Raw genomic sequence first — 21,340 nt, forward strand, 5'->3', positions numbered from 1 at the left:
GCGAGATGTGAAAGGAAGAGGAAACAGGAAGGGGATGACAGATTGGGAGAAAAAAAACAAAGGTCAAGGACCTCGAGATTTTAACAGGGTTGAAGGAATGGTAAAATGATTGTTAAGAGAGTTGTGAGAGCCAGAAGGATAAGAGAAAGGTTATGGTTAAGAGTAGTATACTGGAGTTTAAGATTTCAGAAGAAGTATATTTCTAGGGAGACTATATGTTGTTTTCCCACTGGTTTAAGGTTAGAAAATGGGATATGTAATACTTAAACATAAATACAGTGTTATCTCAAGATACAGTAAAATCACACTTAAAAAAAAACAAAAAATCTTTAAAAATCATGTATACAAATACCATGATCAAGAGCACAGACTTTCATGTTAAGAACAGATCTAGATTTAAGTTCTAGCCTGGTTATTTAATAACTGACCTTGAGAAATTCATTCTTTCAGAAGTTCTATTTCATTATCTGTAATATAGATACTATATTATAGGGCTACTGTAATGTTTAAATGAGTTAATGTGAAAAATGCTAAGCACAAGGACTAAGCACAAATAAACCCTCAAAATTATTAGCTATTAGGAATTCTCTTTCCAGGTAAGATTCTTCACCTTGCCTCTCCCACTGAATATAGCTATAAAACTAAAGAGAACACAGAGTACATGACAATGGTGAAAACTACAAAGCAAAAGTTGGAATAGATAAGAAATTTAGAACTTGAAATAACAAAGAACTCATGCCCAGACACAGCATAATCATAATCAAACTGCTGAAAAGTAAAGCAAGTAGAGGAATAAGGACAAAAAGTTTAAAAACCCATAAATTTATGGTTAATTGATTTTCTTTAAAAAGTACCACGACAGTTTAATTTGGAAAGGATCATCTTTTCAGTGAAAAGTGGCAGGACTATTGGACATACATATGCAAAGAGATTAATGTAACCCTAACCCCACTCCAGTACTCTTGCCTGGCAAATCCCATGGATGGAGGAGCCTGGTAGGCTGCAGTCCATGAGGTCACTAAGAGTCGGGCATGACTGAGCAACTTCACTTTCACTTTTCACTTTCATGCACTGGAGAAGGAAATGGCAACCCACTCCAATGTTCTTGCCTGGAGAATTCCAGGGATGGGGGAGCCTGATGGGCTGCCGTCTATGGGGTCGCACAGAGTCGGACACGACTGAAGCGACTTAGCAGTAGCTGCAACCTTACACCAGGCTTCCCAGGTGACTCAGTGGTAAAGAATCTACCTGCAATGCAGGAGATGTAGGTTCGATCCCTGGTTTGGGAATATCCCCTGGAGAAAGAAATGGCAACCCACTCTAGTATTCTTGTCTGAGAATTCCCATGCACAGAGGAGCCTGGCGGGCTACAGTCCAAGGGGTTGCAAAGAGTAGGACACAACTGAGCATACACACACACACACACACAACCTTACACCCTATGTGTAATTCAGAAATTAATTCAAAATGGTTCATAGACCTAAATGTATGAGCTAAAACTATATATCTTCTAGAAGAACACATATGAAGAAAATCTTTATGATCCTGGGTTAGAAAGAAATCTTAGTTACAAGATCAAAAAAAAAAAAAAGAAAGAAAGAAATCTTAGTTACAAGATCAAAGCAGAAGTCATAAAAAAATTACACTTCATCAAAATCACAAACTCTCAAGCTTCAGAAAATGCTGTTAGGAAAGGTGGTATCAGTGAAAATGGCAGAGTTAAGAATCTCTTAAAGGAGAACACTGACAGAAACTGTCAAAATCAACTTGTTTTCAGAACTCTGAAAATTAATCAAAGGCTTGTAGTAATCTGGGAAACATTTATTGAAGAAAAATAGCTGAATATCAGTAAGAATAATAAGTTTTATAGCATTTTAACTTGCCTTTTCCTCATCCTTTTTCCCCAGGTCTGTAGTAACCTTGAAACCAACAATCCCATGTCAGAGAAAACCAGTAAAGAAGGAAAACAGAGTTGGAGTTCCTTCAAAGCCCCATTCCTAGAGAACTGTCATTACTTGATCTATCTAGTAAATCTCACAAGCATTATTCTCTTAATCTGACCTGGCTCAAAGTTCATCCAGTGCTAACAGCCTTTTTCCTGAGAACTTCTGTCAAAAACAATCAGAGACACTTGTTGAATTTTGTGGCTAGCTGAGGTGGTGGAGTTGAGACAAACAATAGGTTACCAATATGCTTAGAAGGAAATCCTAGAGAATAAAATGTCATTAGGGGCCCTGACATATTTTGAAGAATCTAAAAGGCCATGCACATGCACAGAGCTGTCCACATGGCCAAAGCTTTGTGTGTACTCAGGAAAGACCTGAAAAATCCCTGAGCTCTCACCGCTGACTAATACTGAGTTTCTGTGCAAGCAGGGAGTGAAGGCTACAATGGAGTTAATTGCCTGGTTGACTGTTGATGATGTCCTTGGCTTGCACACAAAGTCCTTCAGAACTGGGAAATCCCTCAGTACTGGGAAAAATACTAGTTCTAGAAATAATTAAAACACTGTTAATAATTTAAACTAAAGAAGGCCATATATTATATAAGATGATTATATTATGTGATTCCATTTATAGGAAATGTCTGGAATAGGCAAATCCATATGGATAGGCAGTAGATTAGTGGCTCTCTGGGCTGGGAGTAAAAACAGTAACTGAGAACAATCTCTGGGGTGATGAAAATGTTCTAAAATTCAATTGTAGTGACGGTTGAACAATTCTGTAAATTTACTATGAACCACTCAATTGTACATTTAAAATGAGTTTTATGGTATGTAAAAGATAACTCAATAAAGAAGTGAAAAAAAGGATCCAATTACATTCTATAAGAAACTTGTTTTTTTTTTCAAAATATGAAACTCACTTTCAAATATAATATAAATAGGATAAAAGTAAAATGAAAAGTAATTCTGGAATGTTGGAGTAAAGACCTCTGAAAATCTGCTGCTCCATAAAAGCAAAAAGAACACTGGGAAAAGTCAAAATAAAACTTTTGGTAAGTCTGGAAATTAAATTAAGCCTTATAACAATACGAGGAACAGTATTCAAGAAAAATAGCTGAGTTGCAGTAAGAATAGTAAGATTTGTTGCATTTTAACTTTTCATAATCCCATTTCCCTCTCTCCAGTTTTTCAGCAGCTACTATGATAGTTGTGAAAAGCATTAGCCTAACTTACATTGAAGGAAGCAGAGCAGTTCCAGAGCTTCCATTCTCAGAGAACATCACTATTTGATTTTCTTCTACTTCTGCTTTATTGACTACATCAAGGCCTTTGACTGTGTGGATCACAACAAACTGTGGAAAATTGTTTTTTTTTTAATTTCACCTGTTTCTTTTTATTTTTTATATTTATTTTATTTTTTAACTTTACAATAAAATTCTTAAAGAGAGGAATACCAGACCACCTTACCTGCCTCCTAAGAAATCTGTATGCAAGTCAAGAAGCAACAGTTAGAACCAGACATGGAACAACAGACTGGTTCCAAATTGGCAAAGGAGTACATCAAGGCTGTATATTATCACCCTGCTTATTTAACTTCTTATGCAGAGTACATCATGAGAAATGCCAGGCTGGATGAATCACAAGCTGGAATCAGGACTGCCAGGAGAAATATCAATAACTTCAGATATGCAGATGACACTACCCTTATGGCAGAAAGTGAAGAGGAACTAAAGAGCCTCTTGATGAAAGTGAAAGAGGAGAGTGAAAAAGCTGGCTTGAAACTCAACATTCCAAAAACTAAGATCATGGCATCCGGTCCCATCACTTCATGACAAATAGATGGGGAAACCATGGAAACAATGAGAGACTTCACTTTTTTGGGCTCCAAAATCAGTGCAGATGGTGACTGCAGCCATGAAATTAAGACGCTTACTCCTTGGAAGAAAAGCTATGACAAACCTAGACAGCATAGTGAAAAGCAGAGACATTACTTTGCCAACAAAGGTGCATCTAGTCAAAGCTATGGTTTTTCTAGTAGTCATGTATGGATGTGAGAGTTAGACTATAAGGAAAGCTGAGCACCAAAGAATTGATGCTTTTGAACTGTGGTGTTGGAGAAGACTCTTGAGAGTCCCTTGGATTGCAAGGAGATCAAACCAGTCAATCCTAAAGGAAATCAGTCCTGAATATTCATTGGAAGGACTGCTGCTGAAGCTGAAGCACTAGTACTTTGGCCACCTGATGCGAAGAACTGACTCACTGAAAAACACCCTGATGCTGGGAGAGTTTGAAGGCAGGAAGAGAAGGGGATGACAGAGGATGAGATGGTTGGATAGCATCACCAACTTGATGGACATGAATTTGAGCAAGCTCCGGGAGTTGGTGATGGACAGGGAAGCCTGGTGTGCTGCAGTCCATGGGGTCATAAAGAGCTGAACATGACTGAGCGACTGAATTGAACTGAAAAGCTACATTCTGAGGGTTTGTCTTTGACTTGGTTCATACCTAGATCATGTCAAGAGCGATCAATGGAGCTTTTTTAACCCTGCAGCTACTTGAGTGGCATTACCAGCTAGAGCTAAGAGAAGGCTGACAAACAAACAAAACTTAAAAGGAAACATAGGGAATAAGGATCACACTGATTTCAAAATAGATTACAAAGCTATAGCAACTGAAACAATATGGTAGTGGCTTAAAGACAGATATGTGAACCAGTGGAAAAGAATAGAGAGCCCAGAATTAAACTACACATGTATAGTCAACTGATGTTTGACAAGGGTGCCAGGAATACATAATCAGGAAAGGATAGTCTCTTCAACAAATGGTGCTGGGAAAAGTATACGAAAGTGAAAGTGAAGTCGCTCAGTTGTGTCTAACTCTTTGTGACCCCATGGACTGTAGCCTACGAGGCTCCTCTGTCCATGGGATTTTCCAGGCAATAGTACTGGAGTGGATTGCCATTTCCTTCTCCAGGGGATCTTCCCGACCCAGGGATCGAACCCAGGTCTCCCACATTGTAGACAGACGCTTAACCGTCTGAGCCACAAGGGAAGTCTATATCCACATGCAAAAAAGTGAAACTGTACCCTTATCTTATGCCTTTCACAAAACTCAATTCAAAATGGATTAAAAACTTAAACATAAGACCTGAATTCTAAAACTCCTATTGAAAACATAGGGAGAAACCCTCTTGACATTAGTGTTGGCAATGTTATTGGCTATAACCTCCAAAACATAGGTAATGAAAGCAAAAATAGAGAAGTGGGAATACATCAAACTAAAAAGCTTTATCATAGCAAAAGAAAGAATAGAGTAAAAAGGAAACTTATAGAATGGGAGAATATATAGTAGACTCTTGAACAACACCAGTTTGAACTGTACAGGTCCACTTAATGCAGATTTTTTTTTTGCAGTAAATATACACTATAGTACTATAAGATTTGTGGTTGATTTAACCTATAGATGTGAAACCATGGATATAGAATGCTGATTATAAAGTCATACATGGATTTTTGATTACTTGGAGTGTCAGTGCCCCCAACCCCTATGTTGTTCGAGAGTCAACTGTATTTGCAAACTACATATCTGTTGCTGTTACTGCTAAGTTGCTTCAGTCGTGTCCGACTCTGTGTGACCCCATAGATGGCAGCCCACCAAGCTCTGCTGTCCTGGGATTCTCCAGGCAAGAACACTGGAGTGGGTTGCCATTTCCTTCTCCAATGCATGAAAGGGAAAAGTGAAAGTGAAGTCGCTCAGTCGTGTCCAAATCCTAGCAACCCCATGGACTGCAGCCTACCAGGCTCCTCCATCCATGGGATTTTCCAGGCAAGAGTACTGGAGTGGGGTGCCATTGCCTTCTCCAACATATCTGTTAAGGGGTTAATATCCAAAACGTATAGGAAATACCTACAACTCAATGGCATAAAAATAAAACCTGATTAAAAAAAGGACAAAGTATTTGAATAGACATTTCTCCACAGCAGATATACAAATGGCCAACATTTGTACAGGTAACATGAAAAGGTGCTCACCATCACTAATCATCAGGGAAATGCAAATCAAAGTCACAATGAGATACATGTGCATGTGTAAGTGTATGCCAAGGAAAGTGAGGCCCTCAGAAGTCCCTAATCTCTCACTTCTAACTGATCTTGAGGCTCAGCATAAGCGGGAAGTGAAGTCTAAGACAGAGTTGCAAACTGCTTCCCTGAACACTGAAAGAGTAACCTAACACACTCACACAGAGCCCCTTGATAAAGGCTCATATACTTTTTGATTTAAGACATTTAAGAAAAACTCTCCAATCATTAGTGGCTTACTATGCTAACTGGAGAAGGCAATGGCACCCCACTCCAGTACTCTTGCCTAGAAAATCCCATGGACGGAGGAGCCTGGAAGGCTGCCATCCATGGGGTCACTGAGGGTCGGACACGACTGAGCGACTTCACTTTCACTTTTCACTTTCATGCATTGGAGAAGTAAATGGCAATCCACTCCAGTGTTCTTGCCTGGAGAATCCCAGGGAAGGGGGAGCCTGGTGGGCTGCCGTTTATGGGGTTGCACAAAGTTGGACACGACTGAAGTGACTTAGCAGCAGCATGCTAAGTGGATAGAGACTTCAGTGACTTTACATGACAAAGAATTAAATTTGACAGAATTGGTCCAGGAACATCACTAAACAAACAAATAGCAACCAACAAACCCTGGGTGGGGAGGGGTTGATTGACTTTTCAGAGTTGTTACATAATATTATTTTAAATGTCTAATCTTCAACAATAAAATTATAAGACTGTAAGGGACTGAATATTTGTGCCCCCACCCCCGAATTCATATGTTGAATCCCCACCCTTCAATATGATAGTAATAGGAAGTGGGGATGCTTGAGTAGTAATTAGGATTGGATAAGGTCCTAAGAGTGGAGCCCTCATGTATGGGATCAATGCCCTTATAGTCATCAGAGAGCCTGCTTCTTCTCTCTGCTATCTACCAGGTGAGGATCCAGTAAGAATTCAGCAGTCTGAAACCCATAAGAGGGTTCTTATTGGAACTAGACCATGCTGGAACCCTGATCCTAGATTTCCAGCCTCCAGAACTGTGAGAAATACATCTCTGTTGATTATAAGTCACCCAGTTTGGTACTTTGTTATAACAGCCTCAGATGACAAAGGCATTGGAAAAAAAAAAAAAAACAACCCCCCACCTTAAAACCGAGAAAGTATGATCCATACACAGAAAAAAGAAACAGTTGATAGAAACTCTCCTGAGGAGTCACATTGGGCTTCTCAGAAAAAAAAAAACAAAAAAAAAACAACTTTAAATCGTTATTATAAGTTATTCAAACAAAGGAAACCACGTATAAAGAACTAAAGAATGTTTCAGAATATCTTACCAAATAGAGAATAAAAATAAAAGATAGAAATTATAATAAAGAATCAAATAGAAATTTTCAAGCAGTATAATAACTGAGATGAAAAATACACTAGAGGGGCTCAACAGGAGATGTGAATTGACAGCAGAATCATCAAACCTGAAGATATGTCAACTACATAATCTGAGGAAGCTCACTAAAGTTTAGGAGCAGAAAGAAAAAAGAGTAAAGAAGAAGACAATGCAGTCTTGGGAACCTATGGGAGACAAGCAAGCATACCAACACATGCATAATGGACTCTCAGAAGAAGAAGAAACAAAAAGAATATTTGAAGAGTTAATGGTCAAAAGCTTCCCCAAATTGATGAAAAACACTAATCCATACATCATGGAACTTCAACAGACTACAAGAAGGATGAATTCGAAGATACCTATGTGAAGTCTGTCCAAAGAGACACTTAAACAAGTAGTCAAACTGTCAAAAGTAGAAGATGAAGAACAGATCTTGAAAGCAGTAAGAAGAGGCTCACCATGGACAAGGGGTCCTGAGATTAATAGTTGACGTCTCAATAGAAATTAGAAGGGGCCAAAAGGCAGTTGAGATGATACATTTGATCTGCTAAAAGAAGAAGACTGCCAACCAAAAATTCAATGTCCAGGAAAAAACTATAATGTAAAACTAAAGGAGAAATTAAAACATCCCAAGATAAACAGAGTTTACTACAAGATGATCTGCCCTGTAAGAAAAACTACACGGAGTCTTTTAGACTGAAATAAATGGGCACTAAATAGTAACTCAGATTTACCCAAAGAAAGGACACCAGCAAAGTTGACTACATAGGTAAACATTAAAGACAGTATAAACGTTTTTATCCCTGTGCTCTTTTTTTTGTTGTTGTCCATCTGACTTAAAAGATAAAAGATAACCGCATAAAGCAATAATTAGAAAACTCTGTTGGTAGGCTTAAAATTTAGAAAGATGTCATTTGTATGACAATAATAGTACAAAGGAGGAAGGACAGAACACAGGTAAATAAGAATGCAGTTTTTGAACATTATTGAAATTAAGTTGGCACTAATACAAACAAAATTATTCAAGCTCAGGTGTTAATTATAATCCCCAGGGCAAATTACTAAAAGAGTAACAAAAATAGTAAAAGAAGCAACAAGTTAATTAAGATGACACACTGTAAAAGCTGATTTAACATTAAGGAATAAATGGAGTAATAGAGTAACAAAAAGATACAGACATATCAAAAATAAATAGCAAAATGGCAGATGTAGAACCTACCTTATCAACAGACTCCACTTAAATGCATTAAATATAAATTAACACTCTACATAATTGGAAGCAGGGATTTAAGAAAAACATGCTCTAAATAACTATTTGCTGTCTATAAGAGACACTTTGGTTTTTTAAAAAGTTGAAAGTAAAAGGACAGAAAAAGATACTCTATGCAAAAAAGAAAGTAAAGCAGAGTACAAGAAATTTGAGTCTTTTTTCCTTGGTAATTCTAGCTAAAGGACTGTGAATTCTATTGCCTTTTCCATTGAGCCAACTTTTGGTTTTCTTGATTTTCTCTATTTTTTATTCATTTTTCATTTATTTTTGCTCTAATCTTTCTTTCTTTCCTTAAGTTAGATATGGGTTTATTTGCCTTCTTTTTGTAGCTTTTTTCATTAAACTTCAATTTTTTTAGAGCTTCACAGCAAAATTGAGGGGAAGTTACAGAGATTTCCCACCTATTCCCCAGACCCCACACATGCTTAGTCTCCCTCATTACCTCCCACCAGAGTGGGACATTTGTTACAACTGATGAGCCTACACTGACACATCATAATTACTCCAAGTCTATAGTTTACCATTTACTCTTGGTATCATATATCCAAAGGGTTTGGACAATTTTTTGTAGTTTCTTGAGGTGGAAGTTTTGGTTATAAATTTGAGGTTTTTCCTCTTTATTAATATTGGCATTTACAGCTTTAAAAAGCCCCTTGAGTACCTCTTCTACTGCATTCCTGAAGTTTTTGTATATTTTGTTTTCATTCATCTCAAAGTACTTTCTAATGTCCCTTGCAGCTTCTTTTTGATCCTTGGTTATTTGGTAGAGTGTTAAATAATTTCCACATATTTGTAAATTTCCTCTGTCCATCTATTATTGATTTCTAATTTCATTTCACTGTAAACAGAAGTGGTGAGAGTGGACATCCTTGTCTTATTCTTGGTATTGGAAGGACAATTTCAATCTTTTCACCATTAACTATGATGTTAATTATTAAGACAAATAATGGCCAATAGATTTCTGACAAAAATGCAAAGACAAGTAAATGGAGAAAGAACACTCTTTTCAACAATTAGTACTGGATAATCAGATATTCATAAGCAAAAAAGTGAACCTTAACATAAACCTCACACCTTATATAAACATTAAGTCAAAGTGGATCATAGACTTAAATGTAAGATATACAATTATAAAACTGTTAGAAGAAAATAAAGGAATAAACCTTTTTCATAAAATCTAGTGTTTTTAGACATAATAAAGCACAATACATTAAAGAAAAAATGGATAAACTGGACTGTATCAAAATTTAAAATATTTGCTCTGAAGCAAAAAATTTGCATACAGAAAACTACAAAATTTTGCTAAAAGACATAAACAAATACAAAGACATTCTGTGTTCATGGATTGAAGATTTAGCATTGTTGTCAGTACCACCCAAAGTGATATACAAATTCAAAGCAATACTATCAAAATCTCAATGATGTTTTTTGCAGAAATAGAAAAATCTGGGAATTCTCTGGCAGTGCAGTGGTTAAAGACTCGGTGCTTTCCCTGCTGTGGGCCTGGGTTTGATCCCTGGTAAGGGAACTGCTGCTGCTAAGTCGCTTCAATAGTGTCCGACTCTGTGCGACCCCATAGATGGCAGCCCACCAGGCTCCCCCGTCCCTGGGATTCTCCAGGCAGGAACACTGGAGTGGGTTGCCATTTCCTTCTCCAATGCATGAAAGTGAAAAGTGAAAGTGAAGTCGCTCAATCGTGTCCGACTCTTCGCGACCCCAGGGACTGCAGCCCACCAGGCTCCTCCGTCCATGGGATCTTCCAGGCAAGAGTACTGGAGTGGGGTGCCATTGCCTTCTCCAGGTAAGGGAACTAAGATCCCACAAACCATGTGGCATGGCAGAAAAAAAGGAAATAAAAAAATCTATCCTAAAATTCATATGGAATCTCAAGGGACTCAAACAATGAAAACAATTTTGAAAAAGAAGAGCAAAGTTGGAGGTCTCATACTTTCTGATTTCAAAGTTTACAACAAATCTATAGTAGTTTAAAAAGTGTGGTACTAACATAAAGACAGACATGTATATCAATGGAATAGAATGGAGAGTCTGGAAATATACTCTTTCATTTACACTCAAATGATTTTCAGAGAGTGTGCCAAGACCATTCAATGAGGAAAGACAGTCATTTCAACAAGTAGTACTGGAAAAGCTGGATATCAAACATGCAAAAAATGAAGTTGGACCCCTTATATATGAAGTTAACTCAAAATGGATCAAAGACCTAAACATAAGAGCCAAAACTATAAAACTTTTTGAAGATAACATAGGAAAAACAGTTTATGACATCAGACTTGGCAAGATTTACTGGATATAACAACAAAAGCACAGGGAACAAAAAAATAGACAAACTGGACTTTATCAAAAATAAAAACTTTTGTGCATCAAAGGATACTATTGACAGAATAAGAAGGCAACCATAGAATAGGAGAAAATATTTGCAAATCACATATCTGAAAAGGGAGTAATATCCAGAATACATAAAGAACTCCTGCAACTTAACAACAAACAACCCATTTAAAAACGGGCAAAAGACATCCTTGTACATTGCTGGTATGAATTTAAAACAGTATAGTCTCTATGGCAAACAGTATGGTGGTTTCTCAAAAGATTAAACATAGAATTACCATATAATCCAGAAATTCCACTTAACATATTCAAAAGAATGAAAGCAGGGACCGGAACAGACTGTTGTACATCCAGATTCATAGCAGCATTATTCACAATAGCGAAAAGACAGACATTACATAAGTGTCCATTGACAGATGAAGAGATTAACAAAATGTACTAGATACATACAATAAAATATTATTTAGCCTTAAAAAGGGAGGAAATCCTGATACATGCTACAATATGGATGCTAAGTGAAATAAGCCAGACACAAAAAGACAAAAACTATGATTCTGTTTACATGAGGTACCTAGAATATTCAAATTCATAGAGAGAGAGAGCAGAATGGTGGTTGGTAGAAGGTAAGGCAAGGGGAGAATGGGGAGTTAGTGTTTAATGGGTACAGAGTTTCAGTTTGGGAAGATGAACAAGTTCTGGAGATGGATGGCGATGATGGCTGCAGAACAATGTGAATATACTTAATGCCACAGAACTGTACACTTAAAAAATAGTTAGAATGGTCAATTTTATGTTAGGTATATTTTACCACAATAAAAGAAAGTTTGCTCTGCAGAAGACACTGTTAAGAGAATGAAAAGACAAGCTGCACACTGGGATAAAATATTGTAAATCATATATCCAACAGAGAATTGTGTTTGACTGTATAAAGAACTCTCAAAAGTCAACAGGAAAAAATAAACAACTAAATGAAAAACAGCAAAAGATTTGAACAGACACTTCAGCAAATAGGATATAAAGATGGCACATAAGCATATGAAAAGATGTTTTATATCATTAGCCATTAAGGAAATGCAAATTAAAACTACAATGAGATACCACTTCACAGCTATTAGAATAACTAAAATAAATACCAACAATACCAAATGCTGACAAAGATGTAGAGCAATTGGAACTCTCATACATTGCTGGTGAAAATGTAAAATGATTCAGCCACTCTTGAAAATGGTTTGGCAGTTTCTTATAAAGTTAAACAAACACTTACCATATGACCCAGTAATCCCACTCCTAGATATTTACCTTAGAGAAATAAAAATTTCATGTTCACACAAAAGCCTGTACAAGAATATTCATATCAGTATTATTCATAATCACCATAACCTGGAAACAGCCCAAATGCACTTGATGGGTGAGTGGATAGACAAACTTTGGAACATTCATACAATGGAATGCTACTCAGCAAAAATGAACTACTGATACACACAACTTGGATGAATCTCAAAAGCACTACACTGCATGAAAGAAGTCACTCTCAAAAGATTACATTTTGTATGATTCTATTTGTATGACATTCTCTAAAACACAAAATCACAGTGATGGAGAATAGATCAGTGATTGATTGCCAGAGATTACGAGTGGAATTGGGAGTGACTTCAATGGATAGTATGAAGGAGTTTGAGGGTGATGGAGCTGTTCTCTATCCTGATTGTGGTGGTGATTACATGAATCTATGTGATTAACATGATTTACAATTCACAGAATTGTACACACACCTCCCCCCCAAATAAACAGGCAATTTTATTGTAAGTTCATTTCAAAAATAAAGTAAAATATTAGCTACTATATCATCATCAATAGTTATACTTTACTGATTAAAAATATTCAGGATTATGAAATAGGATCAAAAAGACATTAAGGTCATTTTATGTCTGGTACAATAACTTAAAAGGTATAGAGAAAAAAATCAACAACACTAAATGTTAAAGCTTTAAACTTCTAACTCCTCTTTAATATTCTGTATCAGGATTATATGCTCCCTGTGGATCATGTCCTACAAACATTGTCATATACTGAATATGAAATTAAATAAGAACTCAACTTAGAAGTCTGGGACCCTAGGTTACATTCCTAAATCTAACACTGTAAGAAAACTCTCGACTTGCCTTTTGTGCCTAATTTTATCTTCCTCTTCATTGAGGTCATGTACTTGTCTGCACTTGTCTTTTTGTGGTATGCTGTGAAGGTGTAAAGCAAGGAGTTTCAAAGATAGGAAACAGAACAGATTCATACACTACCCACCCACCCCAAATACCATGTACTGCTTTAAGTGATTTACATGTATTACCTCTCTTAATCCTAACAACCCTACAATACAGCTACTATTAATATTCTCTTGAAGGAAATCAAGCACAGTATGGTAACTTGCCCCACATCTTTAGATAGTAAGTGGGGGAGCCAGGATGTTCCCAGCAGTCTGTCTCCACAGCCCATGTTCTTGATCAGCAAGCTATAGTGTCTCTCCACAAAAGCTGTTTCTTCATTCCTTCCTTCACCACTGCTCTTCCATGTCTATGGTCTCTCTCTCTAACAAACCACTCATTCTATTGACTTTATTGTCTAAGCATAGAGGAGTCCTGATTCTATGGATCTAGTTCTGCCCTCTCCCTGGAGTTTCACTGCTACATTTCCATCAGCCTCCTCAATATCTGCACTGGATGATCCTGCAGTCTCAAAAATTTAACATGTTTAAAATCAAACTCATCATCTTTCCTCAAAATTTTCCCATAAAGGCTTTCTTAATTTTGCCAACTGTTAAGTCACACAGCCTTGAAACACCTGGGATATCTTTGACACAGGATCTCCACTAACCTTCATTCTCAGTCAACAAGTTTTACCAATTGTTCTTTTGTAATGTCTCTTATAACCATACCTACTTCTCTTTCCAATTTCTTTGTCATCATCCTAGTGCAGCTCTTCCTGAAGAAATGACCGTGATTACTCCTAAATTGTTTTCCCTGCTTCCAGTTCTCCCGCTCATGTATTTGATTTACTGGCCACCAGATTCATCAAGTTCAGACACTGCTTTTATTATGTTACTCCTGGTTCAAAGACCTTAACTATACCCAAGATGACTAACTGAATAACTAACTCCATGTAGATCTATACTACTTGCCAAATAAAGTTCAAAAATTTTAGCTATCTTTTTAACTTTGTCTCTCACAATACCTCCAAACATGACTTAGTTCATGACATCTGCTACAAGTGAAATGCCCCTCCCTCTCCTTCCTGAAGACTTGGTAGTATTAAAAGAACATTTAAATCTTATCTCCTCTGAGAGGCCATCTTTAGTCACATCAATGCACAGTGACCTTTCCCTTCTCTGAACTCCTACAGCACTTAACAACTGTATCTAGCCTTGTTACTAAATGCTGTGCACTTCTCTCTCCAACTAGATTCCAACTGGCACAAAGTCAAGAAGTCATTTCTTAAACTTCTGCATACCTTCCATAGCGCCTAGCAAAACTTCTCTGTTAAATCCACTCTTTCTGGCTAAGACACACATTTATCTGTATATTTTGTGCTAATTTATAGTTCCACCTCAGGACCCTTCACAATCTAGCCTCACCTACCTTTTCCAGTGTCATCTTCTGCCAGTCCTCACCATATCCTACACGTCCTGCCACAATGAACTTTTCACTGTTCCCTAGACACACCAGGTTCTTTCACAATCTTGTTCCTACTCACCTACTATCCATAAACACCCTCTTCCCACTATTTACTGACAAATGCCTGTTGATCCATCAAGACTTGGTACAAGTACAAATATAAACTCCTGACTCCCCCAACTAGACTTAGATGCTCTATGTCTTAGGTCCCCTCAGCATCATTTACATCTCTACAATAGCAATTTCCAGGGTGTACTGCAACTAACTAGGTACGTATTTGTCTTTCTCGTGGGACTATATATACATTCCTCAAGAGTAGCAATAGTTCATTTTTCCCCCACTCCCTCCACTAACTCTTCATAGTTAAGGCCCTGATGTTAAATCTTTCTGCCAGTGAAAGCGTATATCAAGTCAGTGGTGATCACATACCTTGGTAATAAAGAGCCTTGAGGAAAGAGTGACGATCAGCTCCCTGAAATAAAGAATTTTCTATTTCCATTTCTCGCCGGGTCAGCTGTTTGCTCTTTGCAAATCTCTGTGGCAGGCAAAGGATGCGCTGACGCTCTGAGATCCTTTCCTCAATATCTTGAAGACGGTTCTGTATTGCTTCAGGGGTTGCCCTAAGTCTCGCTCTCTGAAATTGGAGAAATGAGACGGCCTGAGATGGTGTATATCACAGAGGACACACCCTGAAAGTGACAATCTGATGCCTTAAACAAGAATGAAAATGATCAGGGTGCCAAAATGGTCATTTATAGATATGTCAGCTAGGAAGTCAAGGAGCAGGAATTCCCTGGTGGTCCAGTGGTTAGGATTCTGTGCTTTTACTACTGAGGGTACAGGTTCAATCCCTGGTTGTGGAACTAAGATCCCATAAGCCACATGGTACAGCCAAAAATAAATAAAATTAAAAAAATAAAATCCTATTTGTTAAAAAAAAAAAAGTCAAGGAGCAGCATCTCTTTTACCAAGGTCCTTACCTTAAAAACCAAAGAAGATTTAGATACAAGCTCAGTGTTTTGAGAACTCAAAATGAGAATGTTCTCAGTATCAAATGAAGAAATTGTCCTTTTTATTCTCCAGAAAAAAAAATTGCCCCACTCACCTTTTCACCTGAAACATGGCTCTTCCAAATCAAGATTTCTGTTTCATTAAGCCCCAGTTCCCTGAGAGAAGCAGTCTCCTGGTCCTTCTCATGCAGTGTCTGGAACTGGGACAAAGTCATAGTCCCAGCTGCTTCCTTCCCAAAGGGCTTATACATAGTACCAGGAGCAAAGCTCTCTTTCTTAGATACACATCTGCAAAACAAGCAGGAAGAGAGTAAGAACATCTTCAAGTTACCACAATGCACAGAAATGGGGCTTGCCATTAGAAGGCACAATGAAACTCAGGGGCAATTTCTCTCCTACATCCTATTTCTAGGTTAAAGCACTACTACAATGATATGGAATTCCACCAGTAGTCCGCGACTAACAAATGACTGAATCAAATATTTATTTACTGAGCACTTACTATGCATCAGACACTGTGCCAGGTACTGAGGATTTAACAGTAAAAAAGACAACAGTTTCTGCTTTGTGCAAGGAACTGTAGAAGAGAGGCAAGTAAGCAGGCAATAACACTACTGGATTATAAGTACTATGAATGTTAAAGGAAGACACAGGAATGGTACTCAGCCCAGACAGAGTAGGATATGGAAGGCTTCCTAGAAGAGACACAGAAGTAAAACCCTGACTAATCAGTAGAAATCTGTCAAGGAAAGGGGGGGTGAGAGAGCAGTCTTCCACCCAGACTTGAAGAGCTATCTGTCACCTGGAGCTGAGGGTCTATGATACTCTTTTTGCAAAATCAATACCTACTCCTCAATGGAGACAGAGGTATCCAGTTGATGCTGAAGGAGGCTTTTCAGCTGCCTCTCCCCTTCTGTTTCCAGCTCCTCCAGGACATGCTCATCACTCTTGACACAGCTATTTACCCTGGAATAGATACAAGGATATATACAGAAAGTAGAAGTGACACTGAATCTCAAAATATATTCTTTAGCTATATTATCTACCATTAGTGATCCCATTTGTTCAAAGATACTTCTCTATTTGTTGCCCTTTATCACTCATTCCACAAACATTAACTAAGTACCTGTTTATACACAATGAATGCACTCTGCTGGGTACTGATGGAGTCAAAGATACACAAGACACAGTCCCTCTCATTAAGAAGCCTGCAATTTATTTAGGGAAAAGTAATAGATATGGATGTGTTGTATACAGGTGCCTGGGGTGAGGGCAGAGCAGGAAGGAGGGAGGGAGGGAGAATGAAAAGCACAGGGAGAGACTGACAGAGAGAGGAGAGAGAAAGAAAGAAGAGAAGAACGATATAAAGAGAAAGAAAGAAGAGAAGAACGATATAAAGAAGCATATGCCAAATCAGTAGGAGTTCACAGAAGAAATAACTGGGAGGCAAGGTAGTAAATGAAGACTTTGGAAAGGTAATTCTTACACTGGCATTTGAAGGACTCTGTGTGATGAAGGAAAGAACAGGGAGAGAGAGCATGAAGAGACAGAAGTATGTTCTGGGGGATAATAAGAAATTTAATTTATCTGGCATTCATGTATGGCAACCTTGGGAGATCATGTTGGAGGGATAGTTAGACTGTGAATGGCCTTAAATACACCAACTAAGAGGTCTCAAACTTAATGGACAGGTATTAGAAGGCAATTTATTAGGCAGTTAAGTGACATGGTACAAGCGATGGTTTAGGAAAACGAATGTGGTTATAATAAGCCTTATGAATTAGTAAGAACAAAACCAGAAGAACTAGTTAGGAAACTATATAATTTATCAAACATGAGGTGATGAAAGTTCAAAGTGGAGTGCTAATAGTGACAATAGAAAGGAAGGCTTAAATGAGAAAGGCCTTTTGAACATAGGGGTAAGGAAGAAATGAAAAATAACCCCAAATTTCAAGCTGTGTAACTGAGCGATGGGACCAATGAACTAAAGAGGAAGTTCCAAATGGAGTAAATGGTTTGGGAAAGGGAAGTCATTCTTCTTTTAGCCATGTTGAGTCAACTAACTATTACAATTGAAATACCAGCATGAAGTATCAGGAATGCTTCAAAGACATACTGAGCCTGAGGTGACAGAAGGTGATATTGGCTAGAAGGAAAGTGAGAGAGAGAAGAAGTGTTGTATAGATGAGAGTCTGAGGCTGCGCATGGAAATCTTGAGTCATCTGTATTGTCAGGATCTGGAGCTGTGAGAGAGGAGATCTCCAAAAGATAGAGTATAGAAGCAAAGGTGAAGGGGATCATAACATTTTATAGCTTAAGCACTACTGTGTGGATATCTAGGTAATGCTAAATAACGAAAAACTCTGAGCATAAAGAAATAGCAGGACCATTTAAGTGTGCAAGAACAGATTTTAAAAGAAAAAAGCAAAGTGAGTTAACTCGATGAGGAAAATAAATACTAAATACATTTCTTAGCCCTTTACTATTGGGTTTATGATGAGACCTAGAAGATGTATCAGAGAAGGCAATGGCACCCCACTCCAGTACTCTTGCCTGGAAGATCCCATGGATGGAGGAGCCTGGTAGGCTGCAGTCCATGGGGTCGCTAAGAGTCAGACAGGACTGAGCGACTTCACTTTCACTTTTCCCTTTCATGCATTGGAGAAGGAAATGGCAACCCACTCCAGTGTTCTTGCCTGGAGAATCTCAGGGAGGGGGGAGCCTGGTGAGCTGCCATCTATGGGGTCGCACAGAGTTGGACACGACTGAAGTGACTTAGCAGCAACAGAAGATATATCTCTCATAGTTATAAAGAAAATTCCCACACTCTAGAAAGACTTATAACAACTTTAAGATCCATAGGCCCAGGGTTTTAAAAAATTCCTTTCAAGTATCTTAATATTTCCTTATTATTTAGAATTCTGAAAGTTCTTGCTAAATTTGAAGTTGCTTTGAAATGAATAAATCATAGCTAAATACATCAGCACACATAAATTTCAAAAAGAAATGTACAGTGAAAATAGTGCCAGAAAAATTCATACAATATGTGTCTATATAGAGCTGAAAATGGAATAACACTAGCGACATTTTGTTTAGATATAAATTCATATGTGGCAAAACTATTTAAAAAGAAAAAAAGCAAAGAACTGATTAAGGCAAAATACTGGATAGTGATCCTCTCAGGGAGGGAAGAGAAACACTCAGGAGCACACAAGCAGACTTCTGATACTGGTAATGTTCTATTGTAGTGAGGACGACTCTATTATTATTTTTTAACCTGTATATATTCATAATTTTGCATGTATGAGAGATATTATAAACAAAATTTTAAAGGCATTTTGAAGCAGGGAAAATCAGAAACTACTTTTTTAAGATGCAGAAACTAACGGTGCAGGACAGCATCATACCTGTAAGAATTTAAATGCACCGCCTTATTCCAGTGATTATTCTACTTGCAGAATGAATACAAAACTAATTTGATAAGGAGTCTTAAAAAAGGTTTCGTGTACCGTCAGTACTCGATTGCCAGCGCAGGCTTCCAACAAAGATCAGCCACGTTAAAGCTGCCATTTCCTGCAGAACCGGTAGGGGGAACTGCTCGCAGCGGTGCCTTTCTTTTCTTACAATAGATGGATACGGGTTTGTTACTTTGCTTCCAAATTTGTAGAAACAAAGTATCACTTGCTTACTTTCAGGTCTGAAAGTACTAAACAGTCTCTGAGCCCGAAAAAATCCGCTATAAACACAAACACTGCACATAAACGCGCCCACCTTGAGCCCATTTCTGAGGAGGGAGAGGAGGTCGGGCGGGACAGGAAGGATCTGGCCCGGGTTTCTACGGCACAGACTGGTTTCATCAATCGATCAAGACCCTTTTACCTGAGTGGGTCGGTCTGAAACATAAAGGAGCCATAGCATCTGTCCCGGGGCCAGCGCCGCTGCCTAGGTGCCTGTGCCAGGAGGGCAACCCTACGGGGACCGGCAGCGGCGGCGGCCCTTCCTGAACTTCGCCTTACAGGCCTGTCCAGCCCGTCTCCCCTTTTCCCTCCTCCTCTGTCTTCCCGCTCACACGAAAACCTATGCTCAGAACGTGACATACCCCAAACCCAAAGTAACAAAAGCCATTTGAAAAGTCAAAAGGTAGAACAGAGCGCCCTTCGCCGTCTGTTCTCAGACAATCCCTTACCTCTTCATGTTTCCAAAGGCCCCTAGATCTAACTTGGGTAAAACAGGCCGCGGACTTCAAGTCCCAGAACTCTGCGCGGCCGACTCGAAGGGGTTTGTGGTGGAGCGTGGTGCTCTGGGAATTGTAGTCTTGCGGAGCTAGAAATCGAAAGCCCGTACTGAGCAACCGGTATATTGTAAATTGCCCGAATATTTCTCTTGGATTTCTCGAATAGGTTAAATATAACACCCAAAATATCCAGCTCATAAACCTAGGAGTCGCCTTTGACTTCTTAACTCTCTCATCCAGTATCACCAGATCCCGGCCCTTCTAATTTTCCTCGAACGTGTCCATATCAACCCTGCTTCTGCTTTCAAGGACTTCTTATCCCACATTCTGCCTACTTGCTATTTCCAGTCGAGTCTCTGGTCCACCCTCTGCAGTGTAGCCAGAGAGATCAGAGAGTGACCACATCACTAGCATCAATGGTTCACCTCTATCTCTAACAGAAGCTTACAAGACATTGTACTTCCTGAGAATCAGACAACCACATATACTCAAGCCCATGAATGTTTTTATTGATAATTAAGATAACTCAAGAGACTGGTAGAGCATACTAGTTAAGATAATGGGCTCCTAGTTTCTAGAAATGGAAATACATATATCCTTGGTGGTGGTGGTTTAGTTGCTAAGTTGTGTCAAATTCTTGCACTATGGACTGTACCCTGCCAGGCTCCTCTCCGTGGGATTTCCCAGGCAAGAATACTGGAGTGGGTTGCCATTTCCTTCTCCACTATGTCCTTAAGTATGTGAAAAGAAAAACGTTTAATCTCACTCATAAGTGACATGTAAATTTCAAAGTACATGGACTATGAAATATCTGACCTCTGCTGCTGCTGCTGCTGCGGCTAAGTCGCTTCAGTCGTGTCCGACTCTGTGCAACCCCATAGACGGCAGCCCACCAGGCTCTTCCATCCCTGGGATTCTCCAGGCAAGAACACTGGAGTGGGTTGCCATTTCCTTCTCCAATGCATGAAAGTGAAAAGTCAAAGTCCTCCAAATTGTCGAGGTGACCAAAGCATTAAAAGTCCTTGTCATAGCTAAAGGAATCAAAGGGACATGATAACTAAATGTAATGTGGTATCCTGGACGGGATTCTGAAACAGAAAAAGAGCCCTGAATAAAAAATAAGGAAATATGAGCAAACTATGCACTTTAGTTAATAGTAAGGTTCATTAGCTGTGACAAATATACGAAGTTATATATGATGTAAACACTAAAACTAAGTGGAAGAATACAGAATTCTGTACTAGGCAACCTATCTTGTGTGTGCTTGCTTGTATGTGCAGAATACCTTGTGGGAAAGAAAGACATACTTCCTATCCTGAGAATTTCTAAAAGATGAGACTGTCATGGCAAATACTAGTTATCCAAAACCTGGCCTTGTGTATTAGTCACTCAGTCGTGTCCAACTCTTTGTGACCCCATGGACTGTAGCCT

General features: G+C 38.5%; 1 protein-coding gene across 7 annotated transcripts in view; it reads right to left on the reverse strand.

The window, feature by feature from the left end:
• The window catches only part of RBM41 (RNA binding motif protein 41), a 75,600-nt gene extending 55,661 nt beyond the window's left edge, over nucleotides 1-19,939 (reverse strand). For 4 of the 7 annotated variants that reach the window (XM_070784121.1, XM_070784123.1, XM_070784120.1 and 1 more), the window contains exons 1-5: nucleotides 19,862-19,939; nucleotides 16,525-16,641; nucleotides 15,771-15,963; nucleotides 15,095-15,299; nucleotides 13,163-13,234 (exon numbers count right to left, since the gene is read on the reverse strand). In XM_070784121.1, the coding sequence (XP_070640222.1) occupies nucleotides 13,163-13,234; nucleotides 15,095-15,299; nucleotides 15,771-15,963; nucleotides 16,525-16,641; nucleotides 19,862-19,869 (595 nt within the window). In that variant the 5' untranslated portion in view covers nucleotides 19,870-19,939. Of the gene's footprint in view, nucleotides 1-13,162; nucleotides 13,235-15,094; nucleotides 15,300-15,770; nucleotides 15,964-16,524; nucleotides 16,642-19,184; nucleotides 19,306-19,861 lie in introns of those variants that run through there. The other 3 variants (XM_070784124.1, XM_070784122.1, XM_070784125.1) reach the window with 2 other exon arrangements.
• Nucleotides 19,940-21,340: the final 1,401 nt, after the last annotated feature.

Source organism: Bos indicus, chromosome X, assembly GCF_029378745.1.
Source record: "Bos indicus isolate NIAB-ARS_2022 breed Sahiwal x Tharparkar chromosome X, NIAB-ARS_B.indTharparkar_mat_pri_1.0, whole genome shotgun sequence".
NCBI classification, from domain to species: Eukaryota; Metazoa; Chordata; class Mammalia; order Artiodactyla; family Bovidae; genus Bos; species Bos indicus.